The following is an 18,831-nucleotide window of genomic DNA, read 5'->3' as shown; positions in this document are numbered from 1 at the left end:
TTTTTGAAATTTACTATATTTATTGTTATCTTTTTTTTTTTTCTTTTTAAAGTCATCATGATTGAGCTAATCTAAATAGCATTAAATTTTATGCTATTTACATTTCCTCAACCTTGAATATTGATGCTGTTTTTGATTACTTAAATGTGAGAGATAACATCAAATATATGTATAAATAGCATATAATTACATTAAAAAATAATTGAAACTATAGTTCCTAAATCCATTTGTGTTAGCTTATCTTCAGCAGATGTTACTTCTTCCTTCCAAATAATCATTTCTTAAGTTGCCATTCTTACATTTGCCCCATATTTATCTTCTTATTCTCATCTTTGGCTATTAACATTAACCATTTGTGTTAGCTTATCTTCAGCAGATGTTACTTTTTCCTTCCAAATAATCATTTCTTAAGTTGCCATTTTTACATTTGCCCCATATTTATCTTATTCTCATCTTTGGCCATTAACATTAATTTTTTTTGCCTAATAGTCCAATCCTTACAAAATAGCCAACACTACTTTAGTATAATGTGTCACGACATTTTTTTTCATAAAATTTATATCCCCATTTTATTTTTTTTTCTCTAGAATAGACTTCAGATATTTTGACTCATCACACCTAGCTATCTATCATTTATCTTATGATAGCAATGGTTGCTTGTTGTTAACATCGTACTGATTGGCACTTACATATAATCTATTCCATCACTTATATATCAGTCTCAAGCATTTTATTTCTATCTATCATTTATCTTATGATAGCATTGGTTGCTAGTTGCTAACTTCGTACTGATTGGCACTTACATATAATCTATTCCATCCATCACTTATATATCAGTCTCAAGCCTTTTATTACAAGCATTTTATTTTCTAAATATTCCTCTCTTAATATAATTTATATTTCAGGAAGTCTCATTGATTTTTATCATTTGTGAGAAGCATTCATCAAAATATTTGAGTTTTGATTCCCTTTTAAGAATCCCAATACTTTGATATAAAAACATAATTGACTCATTATTAATCTTTAACGTATTCTTAACCATAATTAGAAAATCTTTGATTGCTTTATAATTGCTTCTATGATTAGTTGATGCTCCATCATTCATATCTTGAGAAGCCTAATTATAGATTAGAAAACACATTTTTTTTCCATACTTCAAATTTTATTAATTCTCATGGCAGCAATCATATGCCTTCTTAAAATTAATTAAAAAAAAATATGAATATGTAATGCTCCATCATTCATATCTTGAGAAGCCTAATTATAGATTAGAAAACACATTTTTTTTCCATACTTCAAATTTTATTAATTCTCATGGCAACAATCATATGCCTTCTTAAAATTAATTGAAAAAAAATGAATATGTAATTTTTTGCTTTGTGTATATTTTTATTAACTTAACAAAATTTTATTATATATTGGATCTTCAGGGTACGCGACTGAAATGATTTCTAAATGATAAAATAAAATTTGTTTAAGTGTTATTTTATTATGCTGCCATAACGTCATTTTGACTTAAATATTTATACCAATTTTTTTATTTATTATTTATTTTTTAAATCGGTTCATCTACAGTTAGGGTTTAGGGTTCATCTCTTTTTTCATTCTTAAATAATGACACCGAAATAATTTTTCTAATAATTTGGTGTTTCTCTAGTATTTATTATTTCTCCTAACCTCCTAATTTCAGTATATTTCTTACATGGACTGGCTCTTCATTTTTTTGCATATTGTTTATAGTTAACTTCCCTTCATTTTTTCATTAATTCTATAACATTTCTATTATTGTGTTCACTATGTTATTTAAACTTTTTTTTTTCAAAATAAAACCGCTTAATAATTTCTTAAAAGTAGCATTAATATTTTCTTTAAATTTTTATTTTTAAATATGATCTTATTGCCTTTACTTACTAACTTGATCAACCTCTCCTTTTTGTTTTACTATCTTTTAAGTTCTCTTTTGTAGGAAACTTTTTCTCCTTCATTTGCATCTAGCCTCTTATATAAATGTTGTCATAAGATGAAGCTTTTGATTTTCTTAATGTTATCTTTACAAGTTTTTAATATTTCCTTTAACCATTTTTAAATTCTAGGGAAATTTATATGCATACCACAAAATTCCTTTGTATTTTACCTATCCAACACCTAAGGTTTTATGTTTACATTAACACTTTGGTGTCACGAATCTATGCATGAAAATGTGTACTTCACTTTTAAAAAGTTACAAGTACTGGTATTTTTAATGTTATTTTAAAGATTAAAGTGTTACCTGACATACATGCCCCCCTAAATTCTAATGAGAATCCTAGAGAGTGGGTTGAGCGTATTTCCTTTTAATACATTCAAAATCTATACAATATTAGAAAAAAAATATAAATGATCAAAATTAACTATAAAATTATTATAAATTTTATGAATTGATGAACAGGTCATAAATAATTCATGAGATGATGAATTAGCGATTGAAGAGGAGCAAATGACTGGGAAGTCTTGGTAAGCGTGGGTCCCTCTTAGAACAAAACTAGTAGGTGCTGGTTGGCAGAGGTTTAATGTATGCTATCAGCAGGTAGAGTAAGCTGACGGTGGATCCTTGGGTGTAAATTTTGTGGTGTTTCATACTACCCCCTCAAGGGAATGAAAAATAGAATCTATTTTAAGCTTGTTTGAAAATTTTTAAAATATCACACTAAATAATTTTATATGAAAATGTCAATAAATTGTCACCTTGTGGTTATGAACAGAGTACTGATTAGACAGAATATTGATAAGCTTTGCTTTTATACAATGCCTTTAAATTCCAATGTATTTCATATAGCCTTGTTAGACGATATTATGGATAGTATTGAGGGCTTACTTGTTTTTCTAATTAGAGTCTCCTTTCAATTTAACCTTTAAATATTTTACTGTTGCCACATCAATTCACAGGTTTGTAGTGCTATGGATATAAATTTTTCTTTTGTACTAGATTTTACTAACATTTTTTTATTTTTATTTCTCCAAGTAATGAGGCAGCTTTCTAAGAAAGTGATTTTCTCAAACTGATATCTTGACAACCATAGTATATGAATATTTTGCATGTGGGTATGTTAGCCTTCTCTTTTTGAATAAAGTTTTAGTGTTTAGAGTTTTATTTTATTTTTTTTGCTCTAAGTTGTGATTCTTTTGGATTGTATATGTATTAACTTACAACTAATAAATTGATATGGCTTCTCATGAATTTTTATTAGGATATTTTTTTTTATCGACCTATTGTGGAACATTTCTAAATTTATGATTAATTTCCTCATGTTTCTGACATTTTTGTTCCCAGTGTACCCTTTTTTTTGGGTATTTTTGTTATGTATATTTGTTGTGATAAGAAGATTTCATGTTGAGAGCGTGGAACTCCATTGCTAAGGAAGGTTTAGCTTGCCTAATTTTTTGCATAAAAAATTTGGTCAAATTTTTTTTTTTAAATTCTCCAATTTGTTGAAGCCACTGCTTATCATGATAAGCTCAACCATAAAAAAAAACTAGTGTAGAGACCTCCTGAATTCTTGTGCTTCACAAATAAATATATGGTCTCATCTTTCTTCTTTTGTTTGTTTGTATCTTTGAAGTCAGCTCTCATCATGATATTATTGGCAATATAAAAAATACTACAGTATAGACTTCTCTTGAGGCTGTGTGCTTCAGAAATAATATATGGTTTTTTTATATTGTTTGTATCTTATGTTGAGCATTATCTGATTGAACTATTGTACTATCAATCATTTTTAACTGCTAAAAATAGTTTGAGCAATTGGATTGTGTGTGTGTGTCTGTGTGTGTCTGTGTGATTGAACTATTGTACTATCAATCCTTTTTAACTGCTAAAAATAGTTTGAGCAATTGGATCAAAAGTTTTTCAAGATAATTAATGTCAGTGTGATTGAACTATTGTACTATCAATCCTTTTTAACTGCTAAAAATAGTTTGAGCAATTGGATCAAAAGTTTTTCAAGATAATTAATGTCATTTATTTGAGCGTAGCCTTTGATCACTATTACAGATTTATAATTTTCTAGCCAATCATCATATTTGTATTTTATAGTAAATGTTCATTTGCATTTGATTATTATTTTTCTTTAATAATTTACCAATTCTATATTTATTGTTTTAAAGGGCTTCCATATTTTGATCGCATTGTTGCCATTCTCTTTATTCAAAATGACAAAATTGTTATTAAGGATATAAAAAATGTAGGCTGGTGAAGAAGATTTATGTGATTATAAGAAAAAATTTTGTCGAATAAAAATAAATGGCGAAGGATATTTAATGAAGTTCCTTTTTTTTTTAATTTTGGGGTTCAATATTCTCTCAATGGATTCAGTGATAGGAGCTGATTTGAGACGCCTTTTATGTTATGTAACCCAATAATGATTGAGTAGAAATTCGTTTTTGTATAAGCTTAGTTGGAGTAGGAGTGGCTTGTTTTGGAATAATGTTATTTGTTCGGATGAGGGGTAAGGGAAATCCAACTAAAATATTTCATTTGTGAATAAAATTGTCCTTATTTTAGGTAGCAACAAAGTTATATTCATTGAATGTGACGTGATAAGAATATGTAGTTTTTTCTTATGTGCGTGCGAGTCGGGTGTGGCGAGGGGTGGTGGCATTTGCACCCTTATTGCATGATAGAATTGCCAATAGAAATATCTTTATTTGTTCTTGTTTTAAGTTTTTGTTAGTTTTGGGGATATATATGACCAAAATCACTACTTTCAAATATTTGAGAACTAGGTTGTTTAAGGTAACACTGTTATTGCTCGATTCAAGTCCCAAATGCAAAAAGTAGGTGGTTGCGTCAGGTCGTCGACAACCATTGTAAAATTTTTGTCGAAAAATCATTACATTAATCCTTTAAATCTTTGTGTAAATGCTAGGGTGTCTTTTGGAAGAGACGCACTGTATGATCTGAATATAGTGAAAAGTGTTTTAGGGCCGCTACGCCGGTGCCCGGGTATAGCGTAAAATAAACAAGGGTTCCAACATTACAGACAGAAGTGGACAAATAAGTTAGTCCATGAAACTAATATTATGATATGATCTTGGAATATAAATACTCTCACATGTAAATTAATGAAATTTGTATATATTATGGTTCATAGGAAGATAAATATCTTATGTATTCAATAAATTAAATAGGTTAAAAAAACTGAGAAGATTATTAGCTTAAGTTTTAAACTTTGGTATTTAGGTAGGAGGCATACGAGAAATGTGTAGGTGTAATTATAGAAAAGCATTTAAAAGATATTGTTGTAAAAAATAATAAAATTAGAGATAGAATTATAGCTTTAAAGATTGTTGTTGATACTAAGATTTTTAATATTATAAGTTTTTATGCTCCTCAAATAGGTTTAGATTTAAGTTAAAAAAAAAAAAAAAGAAATGGCTTAGAAGAATTGATAATTTAATTCATCTTGAAGAAATAATTTTTATTGGATGAGATTTAAATGAACATGTTAGTAGTGGTAGAAGATTTTAGAAATATTCATGGTAGCTACGGTTTTTGAGCGATTAATGAAAAGGTAGAACCATATTAGATTTTATTTTATGTATGATTTTGTTATTGTTAATATTTTATTTAAGAAATAAGATGAATATATTATTATTTGTAAGAATGGATCTAACAAAACACAAATTGATTATTTTCTTATGAGAAAAAGATATCTTTGAGAATGTAAAGATTGTAAGATCATTCTAAGTGAAAATATAAGTACTCAATAATGATTATTAGTTGTGAAGATTAAGGTGAGGAGTTGTAAGATAAAGAATACAATGAAACATTGTCATAGATTTGATGGGGGCACCTAAATGACTTGAATAAATTTTTTTTAGGAGTGAAATTTCAAGATTTCAAGATTTGGGATGTTCATAAAGAAGCTAATTCCATATAGGATAAAGTAACAAGTACTACTAGGCAAGTGGCAAAAAATGCACTTAGTGAATCAAAAATGAAAAATGAAAAATTTTTATGAATAAAAACACTTGGTAGTGGAATAAAAATGAGCAAGGAAAGATAAAATATAAGAAGTTATAAAATTTGATTTAAATATGAAAACTTAGAGAGTTGGGAAAAATATAAGAAAACAATTTGTGATACTAAAATTTCTGTTTTTAGTTATCTCTATAATAGATAGTATGTTAAAGAGGGTGAAAATATATATTTATAAACTAGTCAAAGAAAGAGAAAAAAATTAAGATTTAATTCAAGTGTATTAAAGAGAAAATTATTCAAAAAAGGAGGGTGAGTTATTTTGATAAACTTTTTAATTAAGTTTTTGAAAATATGATCGGCCCTAGGGATGTCAATATCATTAATATTAATAAAATATTTTTTTTTTTACCATCACATTAATAAAAAAAAGGTTGAGGAGCCTTTAAAGAAAACTAAGGGTGGACAATTTGTAGGACCTGATGATATCTAAATTGAAGTGTGGATATATTTAGGAGATTTATGAGTTTTTTGGCATACTAAACTCATTAATAATTTTCTAAAAATTAAAAAGTTATCGGAGGAGTGGAGTTGGAGTTAAGAGTATTTTGGTCCCCACTTTTAAGAATAAAAGGGGTGAACATGCCTGTGCAAATTATTAAGGAATTAAGTTGATGTGTCATACTTTAAATTTGTGGGAGAGTAATTGATCATAAATTTAGACATGATATATAGGTTAAGGCGTGTTACAAAGATTTTTCAATCAGTTTGGATTTGTGCCAAGTAGGACTACTATGATATATTTATTTAGTGGATTGCTGGAAAGTATAGAGAGAATAAGGAGGATCTACATATGATTTTTATTGATTTATAAAAAGCTTACGATATGGTTTCAAGACAAGCCATTTAGAAAGTTTTTGAGAAGAAAGGCGTTGGTATGACTTATATTCAAGTAATTAAAGATATGTATACTAGAACTATTGTGCGTAAACAGAAGGAAAATTGACATAAAATTTTTCTATTTCAATTGGATTGCATCAGTGATTGAAATTAAGTCCATATTTTTTGCTTTAATCTCGATTGCTTTTAACAGACATTTACAAAAGGATGTAGCTTGGTGTGTTTTTTGTTGATGATCTTTTTTGTGGATAAGAGTAGAGAAAGTGGTTAGGAAAAACTTGAATTATGGAGGTCTATATTGGAGTCTAAAGGCTTTCGTTTGAGTAGATCTAAAACCCCTAGTGGCAGAGTTGTAACTATGAGTGATTAAATCATTAAAAGATGAAAACTTTCTATAAATATCGGGTTTATTGTTCAATATGATAGTGATATTTGGAGATGTTATTTGTAGAACAAAAGGAAAATTGACTGAAAATTTTTCTATTTCAATCGGATTACATTAGTGATTGAAATTAAGTCCATATTTTTTGCTTTAATCTCGATTGCTTTTAACAGACATTTACAAAAGGATGTAGCTTGGTGTGTTTTTTGTTGATGATCTTTTTTGTGGATAAGAGTAGAGAAAGAGGTTAGGAAAAACTTGAATTATGGAGGTCTATATTGGAGTCTAAAGACTTTCGTTTGAGTAGATCTAAAACCTTTAGTAGCAGAGTTGTAATGAGTGATTAAATCATTAAAAGATGATAACTTTTTATAAATATCGGGTTTATTGTTCAAAGTGATGGTGATATTTGGAGATGTTATTTGTAGAATTCAAGTTGGTTGTTTGAAGTGGACAAATGCATCGGGCTTATTGTGTGATAGAAAAGTATCGCTTAGACTAAGGAAAATTTTGTAAGATGGTGGTGAAACCTACAATGCTCTATAGTGCTGAATGTTGGCCATTAAAACAGAAGCATAAAACAAAGTTAACTGTTGCTGAGATGAGTGGCTTGACACTTAGAGATAAAATGCGAAATGAATATATTCGTGATAGGGTTGGTGTAGCTCTAGTGGCAGACAAGATTAGAGAGTCTTTTTAGATGGTTTGGTCACATTAAACGTCTACCATCTGATGATTCGTTTAGGAGAGTAGATGTTTTAGATTCGATTTACGTTAAGAAAGTCAAAGGCAGACCTAAAATGATATGGGCTTATCGTATAAAAAATAATATTAATCTATTAGAATTAAATGAATATATTGCACTCAATGGGCCGCAATAAAGAAAAAGGATTCTTGTAGTCGACTCCACTTAATGGGGTAAATGCTTGCTGTTGTTGTTGTAGGAGGTTGTTGAAGGTAAATATTATGGTGAGAATTTGTTTGGAAATTTTAACCCATGGATCTTTATATGTAAGTGATTTATGATGTGAATGACTTAAAATAGCTTCCACTAATATGATTTTGTAATTTTCTTTTAAAAAGTATCAATTTTGTGGCAGCAAGTGCTTGTTCTTTTATTTGGCTATTTCATTTTATTTTCACCAAAAAGTAGCATGTGTTCCCATTTTGCATGAGAGAAAGCCATTAAAATATATTTAGTTATTCTTGTTTTAAGTTTTTCTTTGTTTGGGGATATACATGAACAAAATGAACACTTTCAAATATTTGGGAACTAAGTTGTTTAAGGTATTAGAGTGGGAAAATATTTTGATGAGATCTTGTTCGGATTTTTAAACCCAAGGATTTTTTTATGTAAGTGATTTATGATGTGAATGGCTCTAAAGTGGCTTCCACTAATATTATTTTGTAATGTCCTTTAAAAAATAGTGTTTTTGTGGTAGCAAGCATGTGCTTATTTTTTTATTTGGCTATTCCATTTTATTGGGGTCTATACATACAAGGGGGATTATGCATCTCTGTTTTTATTGGAAGAATGAAAAGAGAGTATTTAAAAATTATCTTTGGTTTGCTTAGATTTGGCATTTAATTTCAATTCTATTTCATTTTTTAGTCATGATGAGACGTGTGAAAGATGATAATACATATCTTTTGGCTTTCGGTAAATTGATCTATGGCATAGGTATATACTCATCAATGGATGCAAACCATCGAGCTCAAATATGCTATATTTTAGGGGTAGTTCTCATATGTGTCATTATGAATGAGATAAAATTAAATTAATTTTTTGAATAAATTATTGGAAAATTTGATTTTTGTGTTTTTCTAGCTCATAAACATCACAATGAAAAATTTTTATATTGATTTCTTTAAATGATAAATGAAATATGGTTTTAAAACTAATAAAGGATGGATGCCCAAGATGTAGCCTGCAAAGTTATATTTTTTTCATTATTATACTTTTTGTTTGTTTGGTTGGGTGAATATATGGTATAAAGTAAACCAAATATAAGAGCTTTCAAAATTTTGATGTTTGGTTAGATGAAAATGGAATGCATCACAAAATCTTGATAAATTCACAATTCACTTTGCACTTCAAAACTAGTGCATTTGGTTTCTGTGGATTTGAGTGGTTATCTACATCCTAATACTCTCTGCCTGCTGGTCATGCCGGTCGCCTGCCGTTGTCGCTGACTATGTTTTATATTAATTTCATTATTTTAAACCAAAAAAAAAAGTAAATTCCTGAATTTATTTTACACTTATCCAAACAACTCTAAAAATATTACAAACACACTTCATTTTTGTACACTCCATTCGTTTTTCAGCAAACAATCTGAACTCTTAAGGATTTTTGGAAAAATAGATGATATTCAAAGTATTTTTAACTTTGTTGATCATTGATTTTTTTGAGGCGGTTGAGATATATATATATTTTTTTTGAGCAAATTCAGTGGGTTTTCTCATGCCTTGATCTTGAAAAACACAGTATGAAGGTTGAAATACTACCTTTTAGAATTTATGATCAGGTTTAGATATCTATGTTGTGAACAATTTAAATATGTGGAGTGATGGAGAATGTTTCGGAGTATGATGGATTTTCAATAGGAATACCTCTTTGGCCAGCTTTCGTTGTCAAGTTATTTTTGTTGCAAGGATAAGTGGTATATAAAATAAAGTTATTTGTGTTGGTCATATGGTATGCAACATATAGGAGCTAGAATCGGGCTTCAAGATTTAAAAGCATGATTAAAGTTAGAAATATCTAAATATGTTAGAAAATAATTACCTTTTATAGTAGTCTTATCTATTGATACCCCAATAAAATTTTCAACTTATCCATGGACTATCTATGTTGTTACCTTCATCCATGTGTTATTTATGATGTCTTTGTTGTTTTTATGTTCTCTTTATGCTGTATAGTTTTTCTTGGTTGTTTTCATGAAGCTTTTAGCATCTTTCCTTTGTATTGTGAGCCTTTTTTTATAACTTTTACACCATAGAGAATCCCTATGAACCATTTTTATTGGGTTTGCATTTTAAATTAGACTTACTGATGTTGGTAATTTTTGTTGCCATTGCCAAGGCCGAACTTTACTATTATGGAAAGTAATATATTAGGATGTTTGATTATAGGAAACCTAATTAGAGATCTAATTGTAGGATGTTTCTTCTATTAGAGATGTTCTTAATCTATAGAATGGGAGTGTGTATCTAATTACATATATTACTTTTAGTGATATTCTTATTCTATAGAGACTGGCAGTGTGTGTGTATATAATTACAGGATGTTTCTTCTATTAGAGAAATTCTTAATCTATGGAGACTGGGAGTGTGTGCTTTCCTTCACAGGTATTAGAGCCACACACACGGCTTCACAGGGTATTAGAACCACACGATTTCATTTGCTTCTCCTTCATCCTGCAATAAGATTAGGGCAACGTTTGTCGTTCGTCCGCATCACTCTACTTCATTTGCTTTGCTTGTCTTCATCCACTCAATCTTCATCGATCGACTTCGACTTCATCTACATCCCTAGGCATCAACGGTTTTGTCAGTTTCGTCTGATTTGTTCAACTTCATTGATTGCTTTATTTGACAGCTTCTTCATCCTGGTTTATGTCGACCGCATCAGATTAGGCCACCTATCATTAATATTTACTCGAGAAAATGTCATCCTCATGATCTTAGTCCAACACTGTACTATCTTCTTCAATGGATCCTCCTATTGATCTTGATGTGCCTATTGCTCTTTGAAGAGGTAAACGTCAATGTGCCTATCCCATTTTCGATTAGGGCATTCACCACTATCCATTCTAAAAAAAAGTTATGCTTTCAATTTCAACAATTATTTAGAGTATGAGTCTTGTCAATTTGTTAAATATTATCGTTTGTATTAAATTTGTGAATTAATAAAAAACTTGGACATAAGTTTGAGTTGGTTTATTCTGATTTATATGGATTTTATCCTGTTTTATCTAATGATTTTTTATATTTTGTCACTTTTTTGGATCACTTTTCTTTTATAACTTGTCATTAAATTATAAAATATTGTATTGAGCTCTTGTCACACTTTCACAATTTAATGTTTTTGTTGAGATTCTGAGAAGTGACAATTCCAAAGAATATTTCTCTGCACCTTTTCAGACAAATGATAAAATCGGATGTTTCACCAGTCATTTTGTGTCAATACTTCATCCCAAAATGAAGTAGTTGAAAGAAAGAATAGATATCTTGAAATAGTTAGAGCTTTTTTGTTTCAAACTAACGTGCCCAAATAATTATGGATTGATGTAATTTCTACTGCTTGTTTTTTTATCAGTTGATTGTGTTATACTGTTTTACATAACAAGATACCCTACCAAGTTTTATTTCCAACCAAATTTCTCTTTCCTATTCAAACATGTATATTTGGGTGTACTTATTTTGTTAGTGGCACTCATTCACGTCTTTAAACTAGATTCAAGTCATTAAGATGCTTTCTTTAGAATACTCTCGTTTGAAAAAAAAAGGGTATTCATTTTTTCCCTCTACTAAACAGGTACATGGACTCTAGTTATATCACCTTCTATGAAAAAACCTCATTCGTTGGTGACTCATCAGTACCTAAATCCTCTCAAAAGTCTGATGAGTTGTTAACGTATCACACTATCAGTTTAGCTCCAGCTCTCCAGCTCTCCAGCTCTAGTTGCACCAGTGTCTCAGTCCAGACGACCTATCACTAATGTTTACTGTAGAAAATCTCATCTCCCTGATTATAGTCCAACATTGGTATTAGTTTCTGCAGTGGATCATCCTCCTAGTGACTTTGATGTACCCATTGCTCTTCGAAGAGATAAACGCCAATACATCTATCCCATTTTCTATTAGCCCATTCGTCATTATGTATTCCCTCGATTTCAACAATTATTATTTTTAAGATTATATGCGTGTTAATTTGTTAAACACCATCATTTGTTTTTCTAAAATTATTAAAAGAGTTGGTCATAGTATATAGATATTATCCTATTTTATCCAATGAATTTTGATATTTTTTCACGTTTGTGGATCATTTTTTTTTTTTGACTTAGTTTTACTTTATAAAATATCTGATGTTTCATAATGTCATTTTACATTAGTTTAAAGCATGTGATACTCTAATGCTTCATAATCAACAATTTACCTTGGATGGGAGTCTTTTAATGATCCTGAATGATACAGGTTAGTAGGAAAATTAAACTACGTACAATGATTCGCCCTAACATTGCGTATTTAGTTGGCATTATAAGTCAATTTATATCTAACCCCATAATCCATCATTGGTCAGCTTTGGAATAAATATTATGTTCCCTCGAAGGAGCTCTTGGAGAAGGTATCCTGTAATTGAATCATGGGCATATAAATATTGAATATTTCTTTGATGTAGATTGGCAAGTTCTAAGATTGATTAAAGATTCACTACTGGAGGATATAGTGTTTTTGTTGGCGGTAATTTGGTCTTATGGAGTGCAAAATCCAAGTTGCAATCCAAATATCCAATATCGAGCAATAACACAAGTTTAATGTGAATTGATATGGGTCTTCTAATTATTGGTCGAAATGGGTTCAAGATGATAGTTCTAGAAAAATTGTGGTGAGATAACTAAGCTGCAATCCAAATTGCTTCAAACATACTGAGATAGATTTGACATTTTGTTTGTGAAGACAATTTGATTTTTACAGCTCATGTAAATATTGGGGAACAACTAGGAGACATCTTTACAAGGCTCTTTCTGAAGCTGGAAGTGTTATGGAAAGTAATATATTAGCAAGTTTAATTATAGGAAACCTAATTACAGTAAATCTAATTACATGATAAAATATATTTTTTATATTATATATATATATATATATATATATATATATATATATATGTATGAAAAGAAGATTTGCTTCACACTTACAACATGATTCTTAAGATCTAATTGGATGAGAAATTGGTCTAGATATCGTAAATTTGGGAAGTATCATGGGCTTTGGAGTGTGTTGAATTTGTTGTATGCTATATTTATTTTGTTGAATGAAGTAATATGCTTTTGTTGCTAGTCTTGGAAATCACAGAGTTTCATTGTTAGGATATCATCATTACAATGTTTCGCTCTTTCCAAACATCAAATATGAGATCAACTTATTGAGAACAGGTACATTAAATAGGCTTTCTATTGTTCTTCCATTGGATTTGGGTTGCTTTTTTTTAGGTCCAAAAGTTCCTAACAAAAATGGGAAAGATATGAGGATGAAAATTTTTTGTATGCTATATTTCTTTTGTTGAATGAGGTAATATGCTTTTGTTGCTTGTCTTGGAAATCACAGAGTTTCATTGTTAGGATATCATCATTACAAAGTTTCGTACTTTCCAAACATCAAATATGAGATCAACTTATTGAGAACAGGTACATTAAATGGGTTTTCTATTGTTCTTCCATTGGATTTGGGTTGCTTTTTTTAGGTCCAAAAAAACCTAAGAAAAATGGGAAAGATGTGAGGATCAAAATTGTGAGTAATTATAGTTTTTGCAATAGAAAGGAATAATGAATGCCAAAACTAACGAAAAATTGGGTGGGAGGAGGAGCAATAAAAGACGGAAGATTGGTAATGTGGAGATGCAAGCTGTAGCCATGCAAACACATAGGGGGAAAAAAAGCCTTAATTTTTATTACCATGACAAGCGTTGGAGATAATTGGTTAATTGTATTTCATTTCAACATAAAATTTATGCAATCCTAGAAAGCATCTAGCACGAAGAATATGAAGTTAGGTGGTAAAATTAACTATAAAATAATTACAATGATTCATATGTTGATGAGTAGGTAGTAGGAATCTTATAAATCAATGAGGTTGTAGTGAGAGAGAAACAAAAAGAGGTGGAAATCTTGGTGAGTGTGGGTCCTTATTGATAGGAATCTATAAGATGTCTGGCTGCCATAGGTCCAGTACATGTTGGCTGGAAGGTGGAGCTGACTGAGAGCAAATTCCTTGGTGAAAATTATACAACTGATTTACATGGTCAATAAGATTTATCTTCTAGTACTCTTTAATAAACTTTTTTTTCCTTAAATAACTATATGCACCTCATTCAACGATAAAGTTTCTTTACTAATATACAATTTATTTGTAGACCATTCGATAACTTTTGCAATATATTTTTAATGTAAGTAGCTATTGTGTCCCATATTTGGTTTGAATGATTTTACTCATAGGCTCCTATATATATATATATTTTGAGGAGAAGCGGATGCAGCCCTACGATTTTGAGGCCGGTAGACAAGCAAACTAGATGGTTTGGCCCTTACATGTTCTACCATGTAAACAATTTTGATCTACGTGATTTCCTTTTATTCTTAGTCTTCTTACTCTTCTTGTGCTTGAATCAGTGATAGATGTCTCCATTAGATCTCTAGCTTTGTGTGAGTCACCAACAAACCTTCCCGCATTACCAACAGGATAAGATCACAAAACTTTATAACTTGACATATAGAGATTCTTTTGTGGGGGAGTACACAGTTGATTTTGATCAACTAATGCTGAAAAATGATTTGGTGGAACTGGAAGAGCACACAATGATGAGGTATATTGGTTTTTACTTGATGTATAGACCTTAGCATTGAAGGTGAAGAATTAGCATCTTCACCAATGACCACCACACTATATAGACAAAGCGCAATCCTGGATTCAAGCAGCAAGAAGCAAGACTATACTTATTATAATACACAAGCCAATCCCTCTCAAGGAGAAAGTAGTCCAGAGTTAAGAAAAGGCGGAGATCGCCGGTACTCACAAAGAGGAGCTACTTTTCTGTATTCCCTTTTTCTTTAGATTGATTGATTTATCAATTGGTTACCAAACTGTTGCATGGAAATATGTGATTCTTGTGTTTCTCTTTTGGGTTCAAAATGAGGATTTGGACACTGGCGATGCGGTTGAAATAGAAAGATTAAGGTTCAAAGCCCTCTCATCATGTTTTAAGGCTCATGCGATAGCATTGGGCTTACTGCTTTTATTAGCTTTGGCAAACCCTATTAAGGCTTCAATTCGGAGCATTTTTTTTTTAAAATTATCTTCTTATCACGCAAGTATTGACAAAGCTTGAGAAAGCTCGATAGTACGCACAAGGAAAGTTGAGGTTGGGATTGGCCTGAGGTATGGTTTCATCCAGGATTAAAATGTTTATGCAGCAACCGTCATTTAGGGCTCTGTGAATTTAGGGTAGCCAATTTCCAGTAATGCATATCCTCTTCAATAAAACTGAGCTCCCAAGCGGGCAAGTCAAAGCCTATCCGTTATAAAACTACATGCAAGTGGAAAATATTATTTCTTGGCAATTCTCACACATTTCTTTATCTCTAATGATGGGAGTGTATTAACTAATAAACCTAGTCATTTATCTTTGCATCCTTGAGCAACTTAAGCAAGCTATGTGGATGAGTTTCTTTTTAATATACTTCATTTCTACATTTTTATCATTCCCTTGATAACTTTGCAGGCTGGAGGAGCTACTAAGAAGAGGGTGAAGAAGATCAATGTTCCAGTTGCAGAGGTGGTCTATGGCGCAATATCATCTACGGATTTGCAGAAAGCTGTAGAGAAGGAGTTTGAAATGGCTCTTCAAGATAGAGTTATGGAAGAAACCAAAGATAGGAAGAATGCTGTGGAGGCATATGTATATGACATGCGAAACAAGGTAGATTATGACCCTTTATAAAAGAATTTGAGAACATTTGTGTTATTAAAAGCTTTTCTCAACAAAAAAAAAATGTGTTTGTTATTATTATTTTGTTCTCTTCAGGGTTAATCCATCTAATGTTCACTCTTAACTCCGTTGTTACCTTGTTAATTGATGCAGCTTAACGACAAGTACCATGAATTTGTAACTCCATCGGAGAGGGAGGAGCTTATTGCCAAGCTTCAGGAGGTTGAGGATTGGCTTTATGAGGATGGTGAAGATGAAACCAAGGGCGTTTACATTGCAAAACTTGAAGAATTGAAGAAGGTTTGTTTTTTTTTCTTTTAAATGTTTTTATTAATTAAAGTTATGCCCTTGCTCGCAATTAAAGAAGTTTCATGTACGTGCAGCAAGGTGACCCTGTTGAACTGCGCCACAAGGAGTGGACAGAAAGAGGACCTGCTATTGACCAACTTGCTTATTGCATTAATAGCTACGGAGAAGCAGCTTTGTCTAAAGATCCTAAATTTGATCATATTGACCTTGCTGAGAAGCAAAAGGTTATTCTATTGCTCGTGTCTTTTAGCTATCTCTCAATCTAGATATGAGTATGTTCAGGTCTGCTATTGATGACTGTCGAATGCGAATTACTTATTGCCATTTCTTTTGCTTTGTTTATAGGTCATCAATGAGTGCTCTGAAGCTGAATCATGGTTGAGAGAAAAGCAGCAGCAGCAGGGTGCGCTGCCTAAACATGCCAACCCCGCTTACCTGTGTGCTGATCTTAGAAGGAAAGCCGAGACATTGGACAGGTGAAATTATATTTCACGGTGATCATTGTGATTAAAATGTGGCATATTGTTCATAATGTGTACGGAATGTTTTTTTTAGAACACATGACTTGATCCTATTGCATAACATCATTTATGAACTAGATTAAAGTTACAATAATCCTTAGGTATATGTTCAGTTGAATAGAAATTGCTTTTCTCAGGAATTGAGTCACTTATGATTATACTAAGTCTTCCGATTCATTATGATAATGCGGGTCATATTTTTATTGGTTATATGCATGCCGAACCACCAGCATGACATATGTTTCAAAATTAAAAAAAAAGATATCTTTGTGAGCGAGATTTCTTGCTGTTCGCTGCAAATAACTTACTTTTTTTTGCCATTGTTAAGTGAATGAGTCGAGCTTCAACAAAATTTTTAGCCTCACTAAACAAGCCAAACTTGAAAAAGGGCCCATTTGATCATCTTTGGTTTGGTAAGAGTTATATATATAATTTTATGACCTAATTTTTAATGCAATCAGCTTGATGGTCTTCAAACGGGATTTTTGTTTATGTTCGACTTGATAATAAATGAACCAAGTTGTATGAGGCTGAGTCTGTTCATGTGCGAGTATACATGGTGTTGTTCAGGCACTGTCCTACATTGTATTGACAAAAAGATTTTGGTTAACAGGTTTTGCAGGCCAATTATGACCAAGCCCAAACCAGCCCCAGCCAAGCCTCCTACTCCGCCTCAAAGTGAGGTGGAACAGCAACCACCAAATGATGGCAAGGAAGAGGGTGGTGGTGGTGACCACGAGTTTGAAGGTAACAGTCAGCCATCTTCTGCTACTTCTGAGCCAATGGAGACAGAGACCACCGCTTAGCTACCTGAGCCAATTCTATTCTATACCTCATGTTCCCCTGAAGCTTTTATTCTTCTGCTTAGACTTTATGGCCTCGAGTTTTTAACGAGTTTTTTAGGAGTTTAGGGGGGAACAGACACTCTTGTTTTATGTCTTGTTGATACTTTACAGCTTTCAGATGTGTGGTGGTCAAATTTGAATGACATGTTTTTGGTGAGGTCTTAAATCCTAGCCTTGTATTAGAGTTAATTGCTTCTTTGATCAAGGATCTTGTGGCCTATTATATAATTATTTCAGTGGCCCGGATAATGTTAAATTCTTGTGTCACTCGGTGAACTGTGATTTTTTGGACAGAACTCTTAAGTTTAATATATGCTTTTATTTGTTATATTATATGCTTGGATTTCAAACTTCATTTACCTGAGCTGTAAATTGTTATGTTTAGCCTGGAACAACTTCAGTACCTTTATATGCAAAAGTGAATTATCTGCTGTTTATACGATTTTCTGTGGTTGTTGAGAAGACCGACTTGCCAGGTGTTAAATTTTAAAAGTATAGTTTCCTTTATGAATTATTTAAAGATTTGTTATGAATATGGTAAAAAATCAAACGTTATTTCACGTCATTTGTCATTTTAGCATTATAATTTGTAAAGATGCCTAGTCGGTAGATGTTCTTTTGATTCAGTTTGACTCTTGGTTTTTTCTTACGTTTTCTCCTCGACTTGTTACCAATGATATCACCTTTTCTACATAATTTATTGGAAATTCTGCACATATAATGGAACAATTATTCTACTAGAGGATGCTCCCCTCTAAAAAAATTATTAGTGGGACTCACCTGCCGGCAAGTGCCTGTTGTTAGGCTCGGAATGGAAATTTACGTCTGGTGTTGTCCTGATGGAATATATAATGTTATGAGCAGAAAAAATCATTTGTTTGAAAGTAGCAGACGCTGGCTTTGAGGAGATATAAACAAAAGGATAAATTTGAGCCAATTTCGGCGATTATTTAATCTCTCGCGGAGCAAACCCTTCTAACAAGTCTCGAGTAATTCTCATTTTCTTCGTGATTTCTTGTGAAGTTATGTCTGCTTTTAAGCGGTCAGTAATTCTATTTTTAATTTCTCATGTCATGTATTATAAAATATCATTTAAAACTAAAAAAATATTAACTAAAATCTAATTTTGAAAAAAAATATTTTAGTACCATTGGTGTAGGTTGTTATTAAATAATTTACGTTAAAATAACTTTCCCATCATCAAAAGCAGC

General features: G+C 31.2%; 1 protein-coding gene across 1 annotated transcript in view; it reads left to right on the top strand.

The window, feature by feature from the left end:
• The window catches only part of LOC110018303 (heat shock 70 kDa protein 14-like), a 22,373-nt gene extending 4,420 nt beyond the window's left edge, over positions 1-17,953 (top strand). The window contains 5 exon segments of the mRNA XM_020715573.1: positions 15,739-15,936; positions 16,099-16,245; positions 16,329-16,478; positions 16,600-16,730; positions 17,389-17,953. Coding sequence (XP_020571232.1) covers positions 15,739-15,936; positions 16,099-16,245; positions 16,329-16,478; positions 16,600-16,730; positions 17,389-17,581 — 819 coding nt within the window. The 3' untranslated portion in view covers positions 17,582-17,953.
• Positions 17,954-18,831: the final 878 nt, after the last annotated feature.

Source organism: Phalaenopsis equestris, unplaced genomic scaffold, assembly GCF_001263595.1.
Source record: "Phalaenopsis equestris unplaced genomic scaffold, ASM126359v1 Scaffold000008, whole genome shotgun sequence".
NCBI classification, from domain to species: domain Eukaryota; kingdom Viridiplantae; phylum Streptophyta; class Magnoliopsida; order Asparagales; family Orchidaceae; genus Phalaenopsis; species Phalaenopsis equestris.
The sequence above is the reverse complement of the archived record's forward strand: the minus strand, read 5'-3'. Positions and strand labels throughout refer to the sequence as shown.